This window comes from Magallana gigas, chromosome 7 (genome assembly GCF_963853765.1).
Source record: "Magallana gigas chromosome 7, xbMagGiga1.1, whole genome shotgun sequence".
Classification (NCBI taxonomy): Eukaryota; Metazoa; Mollusca; class Bivalvia; order Ostreida; family Ostreidae; genus Magallana; species Magallana gigas.
This window is the reverse complement of record NC_088859.1, coordinates 10899140-10921193: the sequence shown is the minus strand read 5'-3', so window position 1 is coordinate 10921193 and position 22054 is coordinate 10899140. Positions and strand designations below refer to the sequence as shown.

Genomic DNA, 22054 nt, shown 5'->3' with positions numbered 1-22054 from the left:
TGAAAATTGAATAAAATGTAGATTAATAATTTTGACAGATTTTTATTCCTTAAAATTGCGTTGAAATGGCTTTGAGCAGTTACTTTTGTTACTGAAGTGTTTTGTTTACAAATATTATCGACTATATTTTAATATTTAAACACCAACGGCGGAAAAGAAATCTTTTTCGATTTGTTAGAATTTTGTATAATTTGAAAGCTTGATCATCCCTTTATGATTTAGACTGAAAAGAAATTTCAATTAAACATTTTATGATCGAGTTAGAAGGAAAGTTAAAGATCTCAGCTTTTTCCGTGTGAACTAAACACTGCTCCGCGTTCTGCAGAGTCCTCCGCGTTCTGAAATGCCGTATGATGGGGGTCTAGTATATATATTCTAGTAATTAAAAATAATAATTATATATTTAAACTATTTCATTTCTATTGTAGTAATTGAATTTTTATTTGATAAAGCTACCTGATACATGTAAGTCAGGGTTATAAAAAGTTGACCGGGTTAGCTAAGTGACCCATGACCCTCTCATTACTGATACTTGTATAACATTTACCCAGGTCATTGAGTTTTTTAGATCAATACGATATGTGATTTGTATAATGGGAACAAACACAAACAAAAGGCGATCCACACTGCTGGTCCAGTTCAGTTAAAAAAAATTAATGAAAATGTAACAAATCTAGCAATACGTTTTGAAGTGTGTTAAAGGTGTTCCACATCGATAAATACATGCAGGCTCTCTTAAAAGGTAGCGACCATTGCAGAAAAAAATACCTAACCTACCTGATAACGCGGGTTGTGTATTTTTTCTGCAAACTCTTCATACCCTCGTAAATCACCAAAGAAAACAATTTATTGTTAGTATATTACAATAATGAGTGTCGTCATTTTCTTTAAATCCGAGTTCATAAATAATAAAGGGTACGCGGCTTGACTACAATAATTTACAATTTAGTCTAACAGAACGATATGCATGACGATTAATTGACATCTGTTTCTACACGGATCGCTCAGTACAGCTGGTGATTTGTTTGCTACATGTTGTTTGTCACGTCGCGCTAATAAATTATATAACTATTGAAATGGAATTTATACCCCAAAAGATCGCATATTTATAATTTAAATTTCCAGACAATTGATTCTTATCCCTGTTCTTATGCATTGAGAATGCGCGAATGTCTTGTCTACTTTAATTGTTGAAAGATCTTTTTTTTTAAGGAATAATGAATCACGCCCCGACAGAAATTATCACCTCATATTGCTCAAAGAATGATTCCTTATTCCTTATATTTATATAATTTTAAGCAATTGTACAATTAAATATTTAAATATAAATAAACACACCCCGCTGGCGCCCAAATTTGAAGTTATGGGTTATATAGTACAAAATCGATACATAGTGTTATCACAGGCAAAGACACTGGAACATGTCAATATAACTGTTTAAGGTTCGATTTGGGAATCTTTCTTTCCATTCATGGTGTAGCTGCAAATGTTTTAAGCAACAAACAATTTTTAAATTACCATTTACGTATTAAAAATTGAATTTTGGAGGTGTTCCCCATCAATTTTGGGAGCAAGTACAAAAATCCAGGCACTTAGCGTCGTTTTTGGGAGTTGATTTTAATCAACTCTCCTATGCAGTTACTTAGACAAACCAAAAGTGAAACAGTGTTTGGACCTCAGCACAAATCATCGCTGCTGACAAGACTTAGTTCTTGAAAAAAATTGATAAATTCGATGTAATGTATGCTAAAGCATTGTTTTTCAAGGAAACTTATTTATTAATACCTTGAAAATAGTCAGATTTTAAATGGTACGAACAATTTAGATATTTTTGTAGTCGTATGTATTCCTACGCCATGCAGAGTTCAATATTGTCTCGTTCAACTCTCGTTCAACTCGACGCTCGGCTGTCTCCGTAAATATCCGACAAGCAGAGAGTCTCTCTTGCTTGTTGGAGATTTACGGTGTCAGCCGAGCGTTTGGTTGAACGAAACTAGAGTTCAATATTGCTTGGATCCATACAATTTTCGAGAAATATTTCTATTACTGAAACATAGTTTGATTGAATAAATTTGATCTTTAAATATTATTTAACATGATTCATATGGGGGTTTCTCGACATTCTGGTCAAAAAAGTCCAAAAATTCATATCATAAAAATGTGCGTAATTCAAATACAAATTAGAAACTACATGTACTTGTCATGCAAAATAACATATCATTGATTTTAAAATAAACATCGACAAAATCAACTCCCGTCATTTCTCCAGTACTCTGATTAAGTGGAGGCAGCATCTTGGCCAAAAAGGGGGGGGGGCTCAAAACTCAAAACCGTAAAAATTCTACTCATTCTGTTCAATTTCACTGTTGAGTTCCTTATTTCACTTCTGCTTGATTTATTAGTGCCCCCCCCCCCCCCAAAAAAAAAGAGGAGGGGGGGGGGCTCCATTCTTATCTAATTTTTAGTTCACCTGAGCTGAAAGCTCAATTAAAAGTTGACTTTTCTGATCACTTTTTGTCGGTGGGCCACAATGGGGGGAGGGGTTGATTTTTTTTTTTTTTTTACATAGGAATATATATAAAACAAATATTTCAAAAAATCTTCTCTAAAACAAATCAACCAGAAAAGCTGTAACTTGTGTGGAAGCTCCTTCCGTTAGTGTAGAATGTCATTACCTTGGGAGTAGTGTGGGGCCACAATTGGGGGGGGGGGTGCATGTCGAATTTATACATAGGAAAACATCTTTAAAAAAATCTTTAAAATTCTTTTTCTTAGAAACAAATCAGCCAGAAATGTTGTAACTTGTGTGGAAGCATCCTCCAGGAGGTTAGATTCAAATTTGTTCAAATCATGAGGAGGGATGGAGACACAATGGGAAAGATCGAATTTTTAAATAGGAATATATAGAGAGAATTAAATCTTTAATAATCTTTTTTGGAAACCGAATGCATTCAGTCAAAAAAGCTGTAACTTGTGAGAGGAAGCATTCTCAGGTAAGGTTGATTCAAGTTTGTTAAAACCATGACCCCCAGGGGTAGGTTGGGCCACAATGGGGGGGGGGGGGGTCGTCATATTTTTACATAGGATCATCTAAGATCATCTGGAGAACTACAATGCCCAAATACAATGTATGTGATATTACTGTAAAACCACCCCGTTACAAAGGGGCCGCAGTCAATGATAAACATAAGAATATGCAGGGATATTTTTATACAGGATCTTTTATACCACATTGTTCAGATATTTTGTATACGACTCCATAAATGTGATTTTAATATGTATACAGTAGTGTTGCTTTAGTGAGCGATATGGCCCATGTGACTCGATCTTGTTTATATGTAAACGGCTGTGAGAAAAGTGGTCGGGGGTGTTGGGCACCCCTCCGACTCTCCGATGTAGAGAATTAACAACAAATTTTATGCACTTCACATTTTTGTATGTACATAGGAATACGTACAGGTATAGATACTTCGATCGCTACCCCCCCCCCCCCCCCCCGGTGGATTTTTGCGGCGAAGGTTTTCTTTAAAGATTTTGGATCCCCCCCCCTCCTAAAAAAAAAGGGATGCTACGTCCCTGTCATTACATGTTTACAGACACAAGTTATTTATATCTCCTGATGTAGCACATATATCAGTATGTGCAGTCACATGCATCAGTATGTGCAGTCGATGTCGATTTCGCAATGTTACAAGTAACTGGTTCCCAATGTTTGTAAACTAGTTCCTATTTGATCCGGTGTTGATCTGAGTTGACAGTCACGAAGATGGCATCGATTCCAGACGCTCTGTCTGTGTGATACTCGATAAATGAGATCATTCGCTTGATTTCTTTTGAAGACAACTGATGATCAAAGACGCAAAATGCCTGAAAAACCTCTTCCGTTCAAAAAAACCCTGCAGATGAGAAGGAATTATTTAGGGTGAGTTTTTTTCCCAGTGTGCACATGTCGTAGATCTTGTTATGTAGTTTATTATCAGAGAGACGTACGTGTACATGGACGTGCATTTAGGCTCTATTTAGGCGCCAAAATTCACGTGTTTATAAATGTTTTGACATTTGGCGGCGGTGTGTGTACACCATCAACTTCCGGTAGGGTGAAGTTATGAAACTCGTATCTGTGCAGATTAAATTTATGTAATTCATAATTAGCAAAGGCACGATTTAAAACACACGACTCTAGTGCAACAATAAAATCACGAGGTTTTCAGATTTTTTATCATGGTTACCCAGATCAGCTACAAGTAAGTTTATAAATATGCATTAGTTTAGTCGGAGACATAAATACTTATGTCTCTGGTTTAGTACTGAATTTCAGTGATCTAAATGCTGGAATCATTCAGTCATTCAGATTCCTCTTGCGTACCTGGTGCAATATATGCAGATTTTCGCTTCAAAATCGAAAAGAGTGTCTGTTGAAACAATAAATATAGGTATAACTTCAGAAGTATATAATGTAGATTTGAGGACATTTTTAAAAAGTAAATTGTGTAATGATAGTAAGTAATCAAAGTGTAACCCTTTGGTCCCTTATTCACTGTGCATGCTATGGGGAAGATGTTTGCCAATATAATGAATATGAACCATATAATTGCAAGTACATGTAATGTATGTGTGCAAGATTAGAATTTAAGTGGATTCAGGAATCAGAAGTTTAGCCATGAATTCATTCATTAGCACCTATATGTTATTATTAACTGCAAATCCATGTGTTTATGATTCAGACCTTTGAAAATAAAATTTGGTTAGTGGTGAGAAAAAAATTGAAGGTATGATTATCCCATTTAAAAGAATAAAAACTGGCCAATCCCTATAAACTTCAACGTCGAATGCCTCCATGTTCTTGCAAGATGAAGGTAAATATCTGGACCATTCTGATATGTTTGCTCATTCCCTGTTTTGACTGAATCAAGGCATACTCTGACCTCATGCACTGAAGCAGCTGCAGGTCTAGCTCCCGGTCTGGAAAAAAAATTCAGATGGACAACCGTGGAGCTACAGTGCCATCCATTGAAAAAATTGTGTATTCAATGGATGGCACTAGCTCCAAGGTCGTCCATCTGAATTTTTTCAGGCTGGGAGCTACAGACCTGCAGCTAGCACTGAGGTGTTGAGTTGGTTTCTGTTGGTCTCTGCATTCCATATGCAGGGGACTACACCATTTTAAAAGACCATGATCTTTCAGATATATGTATATATAATCATTAATGTATCTAATTCACTATACTGGCATGATAATTATGTATGATTCAGTAGTCATCTATGAAATATACAGGTCTATGTCAAATAACATACACACACCGCCAAAAGTCCATGTCTTGTTTAATAGTTTTTACTCAGTAAACTACGTTTTGGTTTCCAATATTTGAAAATGTCCACTGTTGGATCATTCTCCAATTACAAGCATGTGACATATTTTCACTAGACCACTTCTGCAATCAGCCAAGTCCAAATTTCACTGATGGTGTTTTGTAAGTGCAAGTCATCTTCAGTCACAGAAATTCATATTTCAAAGCCTACCCAAATAAAGTGAAATTTGAGTCCCATTAAAAGTGAATGTAACAGTATCAGGGGATAGGTCATGGTAGTCATGAGGATCATGTCAGAACTCTAGATGAATGGAACAGTATATATTGGAAAATATATATGGAAAAGGCAGGTGGGTGGGTGTGGCAAAAATCGAGATGAACCATCTGCAAAGCTTATATTTTAATATTGTAGGAGAGCCTGTAAGCTACATTTTGAAGTGTCTCCCCTGAAGATAGTGAGGGCCTCCAAGCAGTACCTGTATGATGACAATGGGTGTGAGTACCTGGACTGTATCAGCAATGTCGCCCACGGTGAGTATACAAGGAGTGTTTATCATCAATATTTAACAAACTCAAAGAAATTTTTCCCAGTATCTTTAAAAATCTCAGTTTGTCCATGCAGCCCATTGTTGGGGTGCCGCATTGTTGTGCCATGGTCAATCAATTTTTATGGGAAAGTATATATTGAATAGTGTGAATCGTGATACCTGGATATGGAGTGTGAAAAAAAAACCAACTAGTGGAAATATGCTGGAATTAAAAAATTATGGATGAGAATTCATTTCTCATTTAATTTGGTTGTCCTGCCCTGGTCCTGGTTAGGATGGAAAATCTCTGAAAATTTTGTGTAAAACTGGTACTTTTCACTTTCACATAATTTTCTGGTGAGAGAAACCAATAACCGTATAGTGACAACATTTTGTTTACAGTCGGACACTGTCACCCCCACGTGGTGCATGCTGGTCAGGAACAGATGGGTAAACTGGTGACCAGCGCTGGTTTCCTCGATGACAAGATGGTCCAGTACGCCAAGCGCATCATCGAGACTCTGCCGGATCAGCTCTGTGTTTGCTTCTTCGTAAATTCAGGGTAAGGGGGCTCAGATGCATGGTATTATTGCAATAAAGTCTGAGTTACCTAACCATTTTAACACTAACATGATCTCACAATCCTGAGTTATATTAATATATTTGTTGAAGCTATTCATTGATTTTTTCTCAACTTTTCTTTCCTGTGATGTTTACAAAACCAGCAGACTTAAAGCTGCCTGCATCAGGTGCTTTTATTTCAGTGTTCACACATTGGTGAAAACAAGTATACATATAATACAGTGAAAAGGCAAACAATCAACCATTTGTAATGGAATCGTGCTAGCAGCTTTAGAATTTCTCTGTATACCTTGTAAAGAAGAAACTTTTTAGAATAAAAAATGATACGGTTTATGTGGTCTTCCTGACGATAGGCCCAAGTCATAATGAATGAACAAGAAGACAATTATGAAACACTGCAATTTCACGCTCAAAAGTAAAGTAATATCACCATGGAAGAAGATGAAGTTAAAAAATTGAAGATTATGTCACTGTATAGGCATTTTCTCAGGTAGAACACAATTTGCAAAATTCTGTTCATTTTTTTTCTTGAAAATTACGCAATAAAACATTAGCCACAGATGTAATATTTTATCAACATTGGTTAGCAAAATTTAAAAAATATGAAAGACAAGTTTAACATCAATTTGTTTTCCTGTATTTGCATTGCTACAGCATATAGCAGGTATAATATTTTGTCATTCAATCCCAAGAGCTGTGATCTTTTTAATTCTGTTTGAACTGAGACATACTTAGACCAGTTTAATCTAGACAAGGTACTAGTTTTGATCCTAGTGTGAACCAGTTGTTAACTGGTGCATCCCCTATTAAGGTCAAGGTCACACCCGGGAGAACGTTGACCTGCTCTGGAACTAGGTATGTGTAAAGTGTCATTTATCTAGTGACCTAGTTAGTTGAACTTGGAGCTGAAAAACCCTAACATTTGAAAATAAGGTCATCAGATCTTACAAGAGAGACACTAGCACCATTTCTTTAAAGGATAACCGCATATATTATTTCATAATTTTTATTAAAGAAAAAAAGAAATATAAAATGTTCATATCAACATATTGGTAGAATCACATTAGTTTACCACTCAAATCACAATACACTTGAGCACTTGACACACATAGGTATGTTATTTTTATGATGTGGTCATGATTGAGTGAATTTTAATATTTTTATAATAAAACAGTCATTCAAGTTACTAAAATTAATCTTGATAGGCTCATGGGTCTAAGGTTTTATAGACTTGTTGTGTTCTCATTATGGAGGTCAATAAACTCTTAAATAGATTCAGGTCATTAGATGTAACATAAAAGTTGATTTATTGTATTAGTGTGACCTAGAAATTCTAACATTTTATTTTTAAACATAGTACCAGGTTGTACCAGTATATTGAAAAGCAATGCTCTCAAGTGAGACAAATGGCTTTAAGATTTGCAATGTAAAGCTGAAAAAATGAATGTAAAATGGAATATATATTTTCCAGATCAGAAGCGAATGACCTTGCCATACGACTGGCTAAATCTTACACAAAGAATGAAGATTTCATTGTCCTTGACCAGTAAGTGTTTAAAATTAAAAAGAAACTATATATTTATATTTACATGTATATCCATGTAAGCAATTATTTGTACTATATACACTAGATCATCGAAATTTGTAAATGATTTTTTACAGTCAGATGTGACTAATTACATTATCTGAATGACATTGTTTTAAAGGGCTTACCATGGAAACATAGGAAGCTTGTTAGAACTGAGTCCGTCCAGGTGGAAAAAGATGGGCATAACACAGAAGGAATGGGTCCATGTGGTGAGTGCTCTCCCTTCTTGTCATCCAGTGAGAAAGACATTTGCGCTATTTTGAATGGTGAAGAGATTGATGTTGTTGTGTATGCTATCAAGTCCATTAAGGAGATGATCATAGCTAAGTGTGCTGTTGTGTTTGTCTTCTAATTTATTATAGATGGGTGGGATATCAAGTTTTTGAAGAGATAAGTGTAGCTGGATATACCGGTAGTTAGTTTAAGAGACAGGTGTTCTTGGGTGTAAGTGTAACTATGTGTGCTATCAAGTTTGATTAAGGTTGTAGCTGTGCATGCTTTAGAGTCTAGAGTCAGCTTATTGAATAGATGAGTAAGTCTTCTAGTCAGACACTTATATGAAAACAAAATTCCATGTATTTGAGTATGGTGAATTAGCATAGCTATCTTGCTTTAAAGTTTGTTGACCGAGTGTAGCAGCGTGACTCCGTGAAAGAGATGAGTGTAACATGCATACTATGGGTCTTTTGAAGAGATGAGTAGCTAATTATGTGCTTTGTAAAGTCTCTTACAGAAATTACTCTAGCTAATTGCACTATCGAATTATAAAAGAAGATGAAGCTGGATGTGCCATGGAATCTTGTTGCGTGATTTGTGATAGCTGATAGTAGCTATGTGTCTGTTAGATGACGGCTGTAACTATGTGTGCAGTTAAATAGTTAATTAAAGTTATGTGTGGCACTGTGTGATATGGAGTCTGGTTTTGGAGACAAGTTTTAGCTGTGTGTGCCAGTTACTGTAGATTTCTTATTTTACGCGAGTATTAATTTATTTTGCATCAAATCGCGAGAATATGAAATTGCGAATGCACAATTTTTATCTTGTTTAACTTAGTTTAGAGCCGTCTGAAAAATAAAAGTGAGATTTCAAAATTTGTGAGATGAGTTTCTTATGATTTAATGCAAATATTTATTCCTCGTTTTAAATTAGGAATCTACAGTAGTCAGTCCATAAGAGGATTGAAACTGTGTGTTCTATTGAGACTGTACACAAGAATTATGTAGCTGTTGCAATGTGCCAATTGAGTCTCTGTACAGGTTGAGAATAGATGTTTTTATTTTTTAGCACATGTTTTAGGGCGATTTATTCAATTATTTATTGTGTATATCTTTTTAATTTTAGGTGGACTATCCAGATCTCTACAGAGGGCGCCACAAAGATGATGCCAATCCCGCTCTAAAGTACGCACAGCAAGTTCATACAGCCATTAAAAAGGCCAACGAGAAGGGACGGAACGTAAGTTTATCAGTGCTTACAATATTTAACCCCCTTAAAGGGACTAAAACTTGTACTTATATAATGCTCTGAACATTAAAGGGGCATAGTCACAAATTTTGGTCAAAAATTATTTTTCCAACTTTAATGTTTACAATTTTCAAGTAAGGCGTTTTTAATATGCAACCAGATTTTGAGTGTCATTCGTTGAATTATAAGCGAGTTATAAAGTTCGCAATTTTTTACTATGTAAACAAAGCTTTGTTTACATTTTGAATGTTGAAGTGAAAAGTCCAAATTTTAGACCTTAAATGAATGAGTTTAAGGTTAAGAACTGTTTATTTATGCATAAGAAGATAGACAAATCAGCTTAAAAAAAGATTTTTTAGTGGTATAAGACAAATCAGCTTAAAAAAAGATTTTTTACTGGTATATTGAACCTATCTAAACAAAAACGTGGCACGAGCCTTGTTTACATAACAAAGAATTGTGAGTTCTGTATCTTGCTTATAAACTAATGACTGACTCTCAAAATTTCATTTGATCATTAGAAATGCATTTCTAAAGCATTGTGAATATTAAAAATAGAATTTGACCAAAATCGTGATCATGCCCCTTTAAATTAGGGTTAAGGTTATTATTGCCTAAATGACCAACAGTGTTCAGCTATGACATTTGCAGTTAATGAAAAGTTAAAAATCCTTTGGTATATTCCATGAAATAAATTACCATAATTCTAGTAATGATAGGTAATTTTTGTCGTTGATGATTTATTATAAACTTTACTTTTTGCAGGACATGTTATTACTTGTAATGTGATTAATATGATTTGTCAAATGAATGATGTTTGTAGCACACTTAACTGATTAGACTGCTCTTATTTTTTCTTAGAAATGGGTTCAAAAAAAGGATGTCATAGATACTAGATAAAAATATCAAGTCATTGGACCTGACAATGTTCTTTTTTGCAGCAACTAATAGAAATTTATAATTGTGTGTGTGAAAAAATAATGATCAATTACAGATTTTGTACCAAAGAATTTACAAGAAGAATTTTTATACCCCCTCTTAGAAGGAGAGGGGATATACTGTTTTACCCTTGTAGGTTTGTCCGTCTGTGTGTCTCTCCATAACAAGATTCTGTCACATTTTTCTTCGCAACTTTTAATTGCTAATGCTTGAAATTTAAACACACTTTTTTGTTAAAGTATGCCATATAGTGGGATTCATATTTGAACCAAGTAGACATCAACTTCCTGTCAAAAGACTTTGTTTTATTTTTAGCTTAAATTTTCAAAGAAATTTTTGTCAATGATTTCTCATTAAGTATTCATCACAGATGGTTGAAATTTTACCCACTTTTTGGTTAGGCATGCCTGGCATGGTGGTATTCCTTTTTTAACAAATATGATATCATGTCAACTTTACATTTTTTGTATGTTCACATCAGAGTGGGGGTATCAGTAGTGAGCATTGGCTCACATATATCTTGTTGTAGCAGTTTTTATCAAAACCATCAAACCTTCAAGTCTGTAATAACTTTTTTTTCTGAAATGCTATTTGTAAAGACATAAAATGCTGTTTTCTTACAGGTAGCTGCCTTTATAAGTGAACCTCTGATGACCAGTGGCGGGGTGGTGGTGTATCCACCAAAGTACTTGAAATTAGTTTACAGGTATGACTGCTAGGACACACCCACCAAATCATCAGTACATGCATGTATCAGCGGTTTTGGTTTTGTTACATTTATCTATAGCATCCCTGGTGACCACAAAACCCAAGATTGTTTCTTCTTCCTTTCAAGATTACCTGAAAAAACAAAATCAAATTGTTTTTGGATACAAAAGTACTGTAGTTGGATAGAAACCCTTTGTCTTGTGGTACTGAATTGCTGGCATAGATAAATGTACCTGGTTCTACAGGTGTAGTAGAGGTGGTACAACAGGTGTGAAGGCAGAGTCTTGTGAAGCCAGGGTACCGGGTTCTATAGGTGTGGCTGGTGCTGATATTTTGGTTGTGATTGCAGATGGCTGGCTTTCTGTGTGAGCCATTGATGAGTTTGTGTGGGGTCATTAATCCACCCAAGAACTACTTGCAATTAGTCTACAGGTCAGTTTCCTATGTGATTCTTTCCCTGTGATTTTTGTTCTTCGTAGTAAACCTAAAATCTTGGTAAATAAGCCAGTGTGTGTGCACATTGTATCAAACTTCAGTTACGTTCATGGACACGATTGAAAATAAAAGGAGATTCTAGATAAAAAAATCCATGGGTAAAGAGTCCAGAATATAGATAATTACTGTGGAATCATTAGAATTCATTTTGCTTTATTTGTGTGGATTCCATGGTTATCCCACAGGGGCATCGTATTTGCTCTACACTCTATGCATTATATATATAATACACAAGGGAAGAATCGAAAGTAGGACACGATTTTTAAACAATGTCAAAAAACAACTTACTTGACAAAAGTCACGCAAATCCTCTCACACAATGTTGCAAATGTTGTCAAAAAACACGTTCACATTGAAAAATTCCTAATAAACTCGGTAAAAAGCGTTTTTATCCCATTAAAACCGCTGTCTGCTGCAGACACTCAATCTCTTCGCCCAAGAAAAGATAACTCTGTACTTTCGCCATCCGAAAACTCTCGGGACTCTCTATGTTCAGTAATGATATATTGTAAAATTCTGCGAAACATCAATAACAAAACAAAGAAATAAATTTTATACATCTGCAGATCAGAACTTGCATCGGGGGTAGGGGTGAATTTTGAATGATGGACAATCTTATTTTAAAATAAATAAGTAGAATTCACTTTAAAATGTCAAAATATATATGTATATTTTTTTTAATATAATGTAGATCTGCTGTCACAAGTAAGTTGTTTTTTGACATTGTTTACAAATCGTGTCCTACTTTGATTCTTCCCTTGTGTATTATTTATATATGTCATAGAGTGTAGAGCAGATAGGATGCCCCTGTGGTTATCCCTTAAACGTGAATTCATCCTTGTTATATCATGATGCACTTTCATAATTCATTATCCTCGAATTTGAATGATGCCACAGTTTATTTCAAACTTTAGAGTTGCTGTAAAATTGCACGGATTTCCTTGTACTCCTTTTCATGTATATTAATTCAGGGTTGTCTCTAAGACCCGGGAGGCGGGGAATTTCCCCGCCTAAAGTGACGTTATTACCCGGCTATAATTGCATTTCAAACACAATCTAGCTATAAGCTAGACCTCCAGATCCCCTTCTACTTTTTTATTTCTCCCTTCTACTTCACTTTTTAGAGACAACCCTGTTAATTACATTATATGTAATAATCTGTTGAAAGTTTTATGCATTGCTATTTGTTATCAATAAAAAGATTAGATGTTCAGTAATTGCTTATGGTACATCAGCTCGAAGAGAAAATCCAGGTTACCATGCAGTAGTGTCATGTAAAGAAAGTGCAATTTATGACACACAAATACTTGCGCTAGATTTGGACTAATTACAGTAGCCTAATTTCTGCAAACAAATTGTGAAAATTAATACAGTCAAACTTGTTATCTTGAACTAGATGGAACTGTTTAAAAACTCCAAGATATCCGAGTATTCGAGAAATCGAGGGTAAAATACTTAAAAAATAAGTGGTTGGCACTTACAAATCACTTCGACATATCCATTGTATATGAGATATCATGATCAGTGTTCGAGATATCGAAGTTCAACTGTAATATGATTCTTTTTTCAGACATTTTACTACAGAAACTGTGTAATCTTTTTACTTGCCACAATCAGACTTTCCTTTTTAGCTCACCGAGACGAAGTCAGGGGGAGCTTATGCTATACCCTCGGCGTCGGCGTCGGCGTCCGGACCTGGTTAAAGTTTTTGTTGCAGGTCCTGTATCTAAGCTATTACTTGTCCTATCTTCACCAAACTTGCATGGATGATGCATCTGGACCTACTTATGGACTTGAAAGACTTGGATGCTGAATCTGAGTCCTAAATTTCAGATGCTGGAGGAGTTTAAGGTTGTTGGACCAGGTTAAAGTTTTTGTTGCAGGTGCCCTTTGATAGCAATTTCCAAGTTACTGCAGGTCTGTACTTCACCAAACTTGCATGGATGGTGTGTCTTATGATACTGATGCACCAGACAGGCTTGAATGCTGAATCTGAGCCATAGGTTTCGGATGCTGGAGGAGGTTAAGGTTTTTGGAGCAGGTTAAAGTTTTTGTTGCAGGTGCCGTTTGATAGCAATATCTAAGTTACTGCTGGTCCGTACTTCACCAAACTTGCATTGATGGCGTGTCTTATGATACTCATGCACCAGACAGGCTTGGGTGCTGAATCTGAGCTATAGGTTACAGATGCTGAAGGAGGTTATGGTTTTTAGAGCTGGTTAAAGTTTTTGTTGCAGGTGCCCTCTGATGATTATATCTTAGTTACTACTTGTCCTAACTTCACCAGACTTCCATGGATGGTGCATCTTATGATACTGATGCACCAGACAGGCTTGAATGCTGAATCTGAGCCATAAGTTTCGGATGCTGGGGGAGGTTAAGGTTTTTAGAGCTGGTTAAAGTTTTTGAAACAGGTGCCCTCTGATGATCATATCTTAGTAATTACTTGTCCTAACTACACCAGACTTCCATGGATGGTGCGTTTTATTATACTGATGCACCTGACGGGCTTGAATGCCGAGTCTGAGCCATAGGTTTCAGATGCTGTATATGGTTAAGTTTTTTGGAACAGGTCACATATTTAATAGATAATAGTACTATTTCAAACTTGCATAGTTGATTAAACTGTAATATGAATGAATCACAGAGGAAGCTTCAGATGTAGAGCTTGATCTCCATTATCAAGGATGCTAAAAAATATATCTTGGTTAATACAGGTCCTAACTTCACCAAACTTGAATGGATGGTGTGTCTTATGATACAGATGCACCTGACAGGCATGGATGTTGAATCTTAGCCATATTAGGTTGCGGATGCTGGAGCAGGTTAAGGTTTTAATTGCTAGTGCCCTCTGATGATAATATCTTAGTTATTACTGGTCTGAACTTCACCAAACTTGCATGGAGATGCGTCTTATGTATACTGATGCACCTGACAGGCTTGAAAGCTGAATCTGAGCCATAGGTTTCGGATGCTGGATGAGGTTTAGTTTTTTTGGAACAGGTCACATGTTTTATAGATGATAGCTTACATAGTTGATTTAACTATATTATAAATGAAACGGAGAGGTTGCTTCAAATGCAGAGCCTGATCTCCATTATCAAGGATGCTAAAGAAATCTCCCACCTCACTCAAACCTGCTCGATAGATAGATGTGTTTGTTGATAAATGATATAACATGATTCCTATGATATAGTATTGTATGGTATGAAACAATATTCTTTAATATGATACATTATAATATCATATGTAATATTATAAAAAGTGACATGATACGATATGATATTGAATCAATTTTTTTTATATTTTATGTTATGATATTGTAACATGATATCGTTATGTATAGTATTGTGTATTATGATACAATATTGTATAATATTATATTGTATTATTAATTCATTATTTTATCACATGTTACTATTACATAAGATATTGCAAAATATAATATTATATCCTATGATACAATATTGTATATTCTATAATATTGTATCATACGATATTGTATAATATGATATTAGTTTCTGTATATAGAATTATATCACATGAAATTGTATAATATGATACTGTTATATTATATAATATCGTATCATACGATATTGTATAATATGATATTGGTTTATAATATGATATATTATCACATCACATGAAATTGTATTGTATGATATTGTAAAATATATTATTGTATCATATGATACAATATGTATAATATAATGTTGTATTATATATTTTACTTTATCACATAATATTGTATCATTTGATTTGATACAATGTTGTATCAAATTATATTGTATCATATGATACAATATCATATTATGTTTCCAAAAAGATACAGTATCATATAATATCATTCTATATTATACAATATAATATCATATGTTTCAATGTTATGATGTATTATGTAATATGATATTGTAATATAATACTATATTGTTTTATATATTATGATATTGTATTATGTGATCAAATACAATAACGTATAACACAATATAATGTCATACCATACGTTACAATATCATATCTCATCATTGTTTATTATGGTATTTTTATTGTATTATATGATATATGTTGTAAATATGATAGGATGCAATATTTAATTTTATATTATTGTATTGATTAACGTATGAACCTATGATTATCATACAATTTTTTAACAGATGATATACGATATTGTGTCAAAACAGAATCCATGAATATCCAAGATCATAAAGTATGATTTTCATTTAATATGATAAAGGTGGTCTCATAAAGGTGAAGTCTCATAAGGGTGATGTCTCGTCTCGGTGAGCTTTGTAATCTGTGATTACCTATGTTTAAAGTCTGACACCAACCTCATAAAGTGAATTAGTTTGTTAAAATAAGATTTGCAATGCCATATTTCTTAGTGAACAAACTGCATAGCTATTGCTAATATCTGTAGATGTTGTAATATCGCCAAGTAAAACTTAATAAATCAATACTAATTAATGGTTCCATGAGCATTTCTTGGCTTGATGATCTTTAAAATTTAAAGACACTGGTTGAATTTTCTTCTTCATTTTAATCAGACTCACTTAATTTTGACCATTGTAGTTATTTAGATGAAATTCTTATTTTTAAAAATGTCAGTGCATAATGTATACATCTCTCTCTTTGTGAGCTAGTATCATATTTGCAGTTTTGTAAAATTTCTGTAAGAGGCACTTTTCTGTTGCACCATAGATTCCCTCAAATCCTGAGGGGTTCTGTTATTAGCTGAGGATCAAAGACAGATACTCTATACTTCCTTTCACCAAGGGTTTAGGTTATTTCTCATAGATATATACATGTAGGCTTTCCAGGTTTATCTGATTGAGTCTCGATGTAGTCTTGTTGTGTGATTTTGACCAATGTGTGTATCATATAGGCATACTCTGCTGATGAAAGAGTCTCATAAAATATCGTATTGAATGACTCTAATGAAGTCTTGTACAATTTGAACAAACACAGTTTTATTACTAGGACAACATAGAACATGGAGTTTTAAAATGTGCCATGGCTTCTTGTAAGGATGATAACTTTGTGTAAATTGTGTTCATTTCAATCATAGTTTTAATAGAATTTCTTTAAAGAAAGATTTTCATTTGATTTTCATTCTAAATGATATTTCAACATGCTAATATATTTTTTAATGTTGAACAAAGTAGAAAAAATAAAAGAAATTCCACTCTGTCATATATTTTTCAACAGTTTTGTTCGGAGCAGTGGAGGAGTGTGTATAGCTGATGAAATCCAGGTTGGGCTAGGACGATGTGGGGAGTCTTTCTGGGCGTTCCAGATGCACGGTAATCAGATTCTGCAACATAATAAGAAAGTATGAGTTTAAATATTGACAAGTTAAGCAACTATTTTAAAATCAGTCTAATACTGGTCAGATTTTTAAATTTTCTAACAAATCGTTTGAAAAGAAGTTGAATCCTAAACTTGAAGAATTTATGTAAGTCAATATACATAATGTATACAGGGTTACTTTCGCCCTTCTACATTTGCAAACAGTTTCGTCCCATCTTGAATTCACTAAGACACAGTTGTGTTTTTTTAAGAGAGGTAATTTGATACCTTGGAATTGGCCCAGTCTTTAAATTTGCCCTCTGACAACAAGGGCGAAAATAAAACGAGGGTGAATATTACCCTGTGTACAGTATTTATATCCATTTCTTTTAAAAGCTTGCTTATTGATAGTGATATTGAATGTGGATGAAGTGTTTGTGTTCTTTCTTTGAATAAAATGTTCTGTACTTTCTTTAGATGTGGTACCTGACATCATAACAGTTGGTAAACCTCTAGGAAATGGCCACCCAATGGCTATGGTGGTCACAACAAAAGAAATAGCGGACAGCATTGGAGAATTCAACAGCACAGTAAGTGGAATCTATCGTAAGGACTTTGGAATGTTCCATTACAAGTCAGATAATAACTTTATTGATATAATGATAGAATGAATTTAGGGACTCGGTTATCAATTAATTTGCAGTATTTATTTATACACCTATGTAAACTCTGTCAGCACTTGTAATTAGATACTGCATGTAGTTGAGATTGGAATTAAAAATCCTCAACTGCATGCAATACATGTATTTGTATTAATTTACATTTAATGTCACACAAAAAAAGTTGCAAGTTTCTAAAGACTTTCAACCTTAAAGTAGAATGAAAATAAGTTGTCATTTCATGAAGAAGTTGCCCCCAAAAAAAGAAAGATGTACCTTCATATTTTCTAAAACCTGGCAATGTAGATCAGTAATTTATCAGTATGTTATATATGAACTTATGTAATTCCTTCAGTTTGGTGGGAACCCAGTGGCCTGTGCCATTGGAATGGCTGTGTTAGATGTCATTCACAATGAAAAACTGATGTCCAGTGCCCGCAATGTTGGGAAGTGTTTAATGGACGGGATGCGGGCGATCGCTCCAAATCACCCAATGCTGGGGGATATCCGCGGGACAGGAATGGTGATCGGAATCGAGATAGTGACAGACCAGGAGAGCAAAAAGCCATCCAAAGAGGGCGCCGAGATACTGGCTTACAAGTAGGCTCATTTGTGTCACTCAGTAATAATTCAATATTTTCTTGTAATGTGCCATTTCATTGGCTAAATGATAATGTTTACACTTTGATAAACCATTTTTCAGACATCACCAAATAAATGATCAATTTCTGTGTTATTAAATTTGGTATTGTTCTTGATGAGGACAATTTGGAGATCATAGAGCGTAAACTGTCCAACTCATGCATGTTAGTGTTAAATTTGTAGTTATTGATTTCTTCCCATACAAAAATAGCTACAAAATTACACTAGATCTGTGTACATGTAATGATCTTGTAACTCATAATGTTGATTACCTGTATAATGAAGTTAATTTAATAATATTGTAACAGGCTAAAGGAACAGAAAATAATCGTTGCCAATGATGGTCCCAACAAGAATGTGATGATGATTCTACCACCCATGTGTTTCACCTGTGACAACGCCAGGCGGGTGGTTCAGGCATTCGACCTGGCTCTGGCTGACATTGAGAAGGGAACCAGCAACAAACCGCTGGACCAGTCAGAGGACGGCAAAATGAACATCCCTCTCAACATTCTGTCTGGACTGGGCGGGCCTGCGGGATTAGGGATCATGGCCGAGGAGGAGGAGGATGACGAGCCTGATGTGAAACGAGCTCGCTATGACGAGATGGACTGATAAAATGGGCTCGCTATGACAAGATGGACTGATAAAACGAGCTCATTATGACGAGATGGACTGATAAGCTGTCTCAGAGATGAGGTGGAAAAAGTTGGATCTGAGCTTTAATGAAGTGTAAAATTTAAGCTCACTTTGTTTTTGTTGTTATCGTAACAAGGCTAGTCTCATTCCTTCAGCAATGAACATGAAATACGAAAGTTTACATCCATGTTTTACTTTCTATCATAAAGATTCATCTGTAGAAAACTTGACAATATTTTATTATCAGGCAGGTTCTTGATTTGCATTTGGATTTTGCATACTAGCAACAATTAAGCAATGTGATGTTTAGATATGGCCAGTGGTTCAATTCTTGTTTGCTCAAAAGTAAAACCCGTCATGTGAAATAAAGTGGTCATTTATCGGTGGTAATACATGTACATGTAGTACCTCAACTGTTTCATGCATCGCTTTATACTGATATGTATATTATCTCCAGCCAGTGTAGCTGCAGAACCATGTGAATTTGTGCAGCAAATTTTAACTGAATGTCACAAATGTACAGGATGAACAATTTTCATGAAGTAATTATTACATGTATTAGAATGAAAATACCATGTCTATATTTTTGCAAATTTTTTAGAAGGATTATCTTGATACTAATAATCCATGGTAGTGTTCCTCAATAAACATGATAAATACTTAAGATTCTTCAGCATCACACATTCCAAAATATTATCATTGCTTTCCAGGATATTTTCAGGGCATTAGAAAGTAGAATATAAGAATGGAATGTGCATAATGGTGGCTGTTGTATGTTAAAATTGATGTGTCCTTGTCTTACTAGTATGTACATTTTATATGCATGTATTGTTATGGATTGATGCCAAAACTAGTCTTTGTACCTGGTTGTATTGTCATTCATCCTTTTAGTACAGGACTGTATAATTATAAAGCCTTCATTCGCAATATTCCTCACTGTTTACTATGATCAGTGTGTCAGATATGCACACCTGTAAGTTAAGAAGTTTCTTTGTTTAAAAAAAGTGCATAGTTTTCACCTCTTTATCCATTTTTCGGGAATATTTCATGCAAGAAAGATAATCGGGTTCAGAGGATTAGTGCAATATCAATACTGGTATTCCCCTCCCCCCTTTTACCTAAGGGTCATCCACACCTCTAATCTTATTCTTTTAATAATAATATGTGACAATGTGAAATTTTTTATGTAAAATAAAATTACCCGGTATCTACATCAGACTTTTGACCTACAAATATACCATGAGTTTCTGTTTACATGAAAACTTTAAACAAATTTATGTTGTTTTCCAAATTGCAACTTTTTTTTCTGGTCATTTAAATTAATTAATAGACATGCTAGAATATAGTGTATACAGGGTTTTTTTGCCCAATGTTTTTTTTGCCCTTCTACACTTGAAAGTGCTTTCGCCCAGTCTTGAATTCACCCAAATACAGTTGTGTTAAAAAAATAAAATTTAAGACATGGGAAATTGCCCAGCAGTAAATTTGCCCACTGACAAGAGCAAAAGGGGTGAAAATAAAACGAGGGCTAATATTACCCTGCATACATTAATATGATTAGAGAATACATCAGTTTGTCCTAGTTTGAGAAATTTCACTCAAATATGTGGAGGACCATTCATCTCCTTGTTATGTAGATAATCACTGTCTTGGGGCAGCTTGCTGTATAACGACGACCAGTTCTTTGTTAATTATTTCCTTTATATATATGATATGATCTGTGTTTTGACTGTTCTGTATCCTGTGTAATTAATTGTTCTCTCATAAATATTGTTTTAAATTAATTTTTTAAAACTCTGAAATGTTTGTATGATCCAGTAGTATTGAATGAAATAAAAGCTTCATTGCAGAGCAACAGCTCTCATATCTATATACAAAGACCTTGGGCTAATATATAGGACGTGATTTTAAAATGCAGCGTTCTACACTGTAAAACATGGTTACAGCAAGCATGTTTATGACTAATTCGTGCTTACTTTAAAGTCAGTTTCATTTTCTGATCATTACATGCATCTTCAAAATGTATTAAAACTAATTAAGCATAATAAATTAAATGTTTACGAATCAAATTTGTTTGATTAAAATATTTTCCTTTGTACAAGGTTGAAATTCAAAGCCTCAATCTGGGTTCGGGGTTCTGATTTGGATCTGTTAGTTGATTATACCAGCAGAGAAAATGGTATCATATGCTGGATAGAATGAAATAACAAAATATTTTAGTTTTTACAGTTTGTGTCTTTTTCTTTCATATTTGAGTTGACATTAATATTCAAGATATGAATGAAAGAAATGGTAACAAACACCAGTACAATGTAACAGATATTGTGAGTTTGTTTTCATTGTTACTCTGTTTTATATCGTGTTTTTATTCTGTATCTTATACATTGTACTTTGTTTTAAATCAATATGCCAAGACAATATATTTCATTGTTATTTTTATTGTACAGTTGTGCTCAGTATAGGTTCAAATGTATTATTAAGTACAATGTACAATAATCATTACCGTTAATTTTGATTATAATGCAACTGATATTATCAAATGTGCCAGATGGTTGTGAATTATATTTAATACATTGGAAGACATCTTTCATAAAATGAAACTATGTGCATTAGTAAGCTGTACTGTCTGTTAATTTTATGTAATAAATAAAAAATCTATTGGAGCTGTTCCACTTTTTTAATTGATTTACCAAAAATAAAATACTCTAAAGTTTTAAAAAAAAATTTCCAAGACATATCATATGATTTTTCGAAATCAAAAAGCATAATTAGACCTGGTATTTGTTTACTTGTTTACGCCCCCCCCCCCCCCCCCCAACAGTAAGTTAAGTAGTGGCATCCAATAGTTATACTCTTTGTGACTGGTTTGCACGTTCCCAGTCCGTTTGATGGGAGATACCACGGACCACTGTATATGGCCTTTCCATCGATCTGTCTCTATATTTGTGTCTAGGTCCTATCCTGAGCACTGTGAGCTTTTTGGACATGTATTTGGTTTTTCTGTTGCATATGATGAAGAGATTTTTGAAAAGAAAAAAATGCAGTTTGGACCATCCCATGAGGCCGTGGTGGAGCAAAGGTCATTTATTTATTTTTTACTAAAGAAGTTTCATACCTAATCAAAGTACTGAAGTACTGATGGGAGTTGATTTTATCAATTATCATTCATTTTAAAATCAACTTATCTTGCATGGCAATTAGTGTCTAGTCTGTATT

At 34.3% G+C, this 22054-nt stretch overlaps 1 protein-coding gene across 3 annotated transcripts; it reads left to right on the top strand.

Moving 5' to 3' along the window:
• The first annotated feature begins 3695 nt into the window (after positions 1 to 3695).
• Positions 3696 to 21497, top strand: LOC105341701 (5-phosphohydroxy-L-lysine phospho-lyase). 3 transcript variants are annotated; one of them, XM_011448362.4, is made up of 11 exons: positions 3696 to 3922; positions 5722 to 5840; positions 6239 to 6398; positions 7890 to 7964; positions 8125 to 8215; positions 9348 to 9461; positions 11467 to 11549; positions 16818 to 16912; positions 17376 to 17488; positions 17913 to 18157; positions 18508 to 21497. In XM_011448362.4, the coding sequence occupies exons 1-11, from the start codon at positions 3864 to 3866 to the stop codon at positions 18812 to 18814; spliced, it is 1461 nt and encodes a 486-aa protein (XP_011446664.3). In that variant the 5' UTR covers positions 3696 to 3863; the 3' UTR covers positions 18815 to 21497. The 3 variants fall into 3 exon arrangements, with proteins under 3 accessions (XP_011446664.3, XP_011446663.3, XP_011446665.3); XM_011448361.4 differs by lacking the exon at positions 11467 to 11549 and adding an exon at positions 11033 to 11115 and having other exon boundaries at positions 3699 to 3922; XM_011448363.4 differs by lacking the exons at positions 3696 to 3922; positions 11467 to 11549 and adding exons at positions 4087 to 4244; positions 11033 to 11115.
• The last annotated feature ends 557 nt before the right edge of the window (positions 21498 to 22054 follow it).

Excerpts from the sequence above, each read along its gene's own strand:
- LOC105341701 (XM_011448362.4), top strand. The coding sequence starts at position 3,864 with ATGCCTGAAAAACCTCTTCCGTTCAAAAAAACCCTGCAGATGAGAAGG. Across the intron at positions 7,965-8,124 it reads GATTTCATTGTCCTTGACCA|GGCTTACCATGGAAACATAG; the intron begins GTAAGTGTTTAA and ends ATTGTTTTAAAG. Across the intron at positions 18,158-18,507 it reads GCCGAGATACTGGCTTACAA|GCTAAAGGAACAGAAAATAA; the intron begins GTAGGCTCATTT and ends ATATTGTAACAG.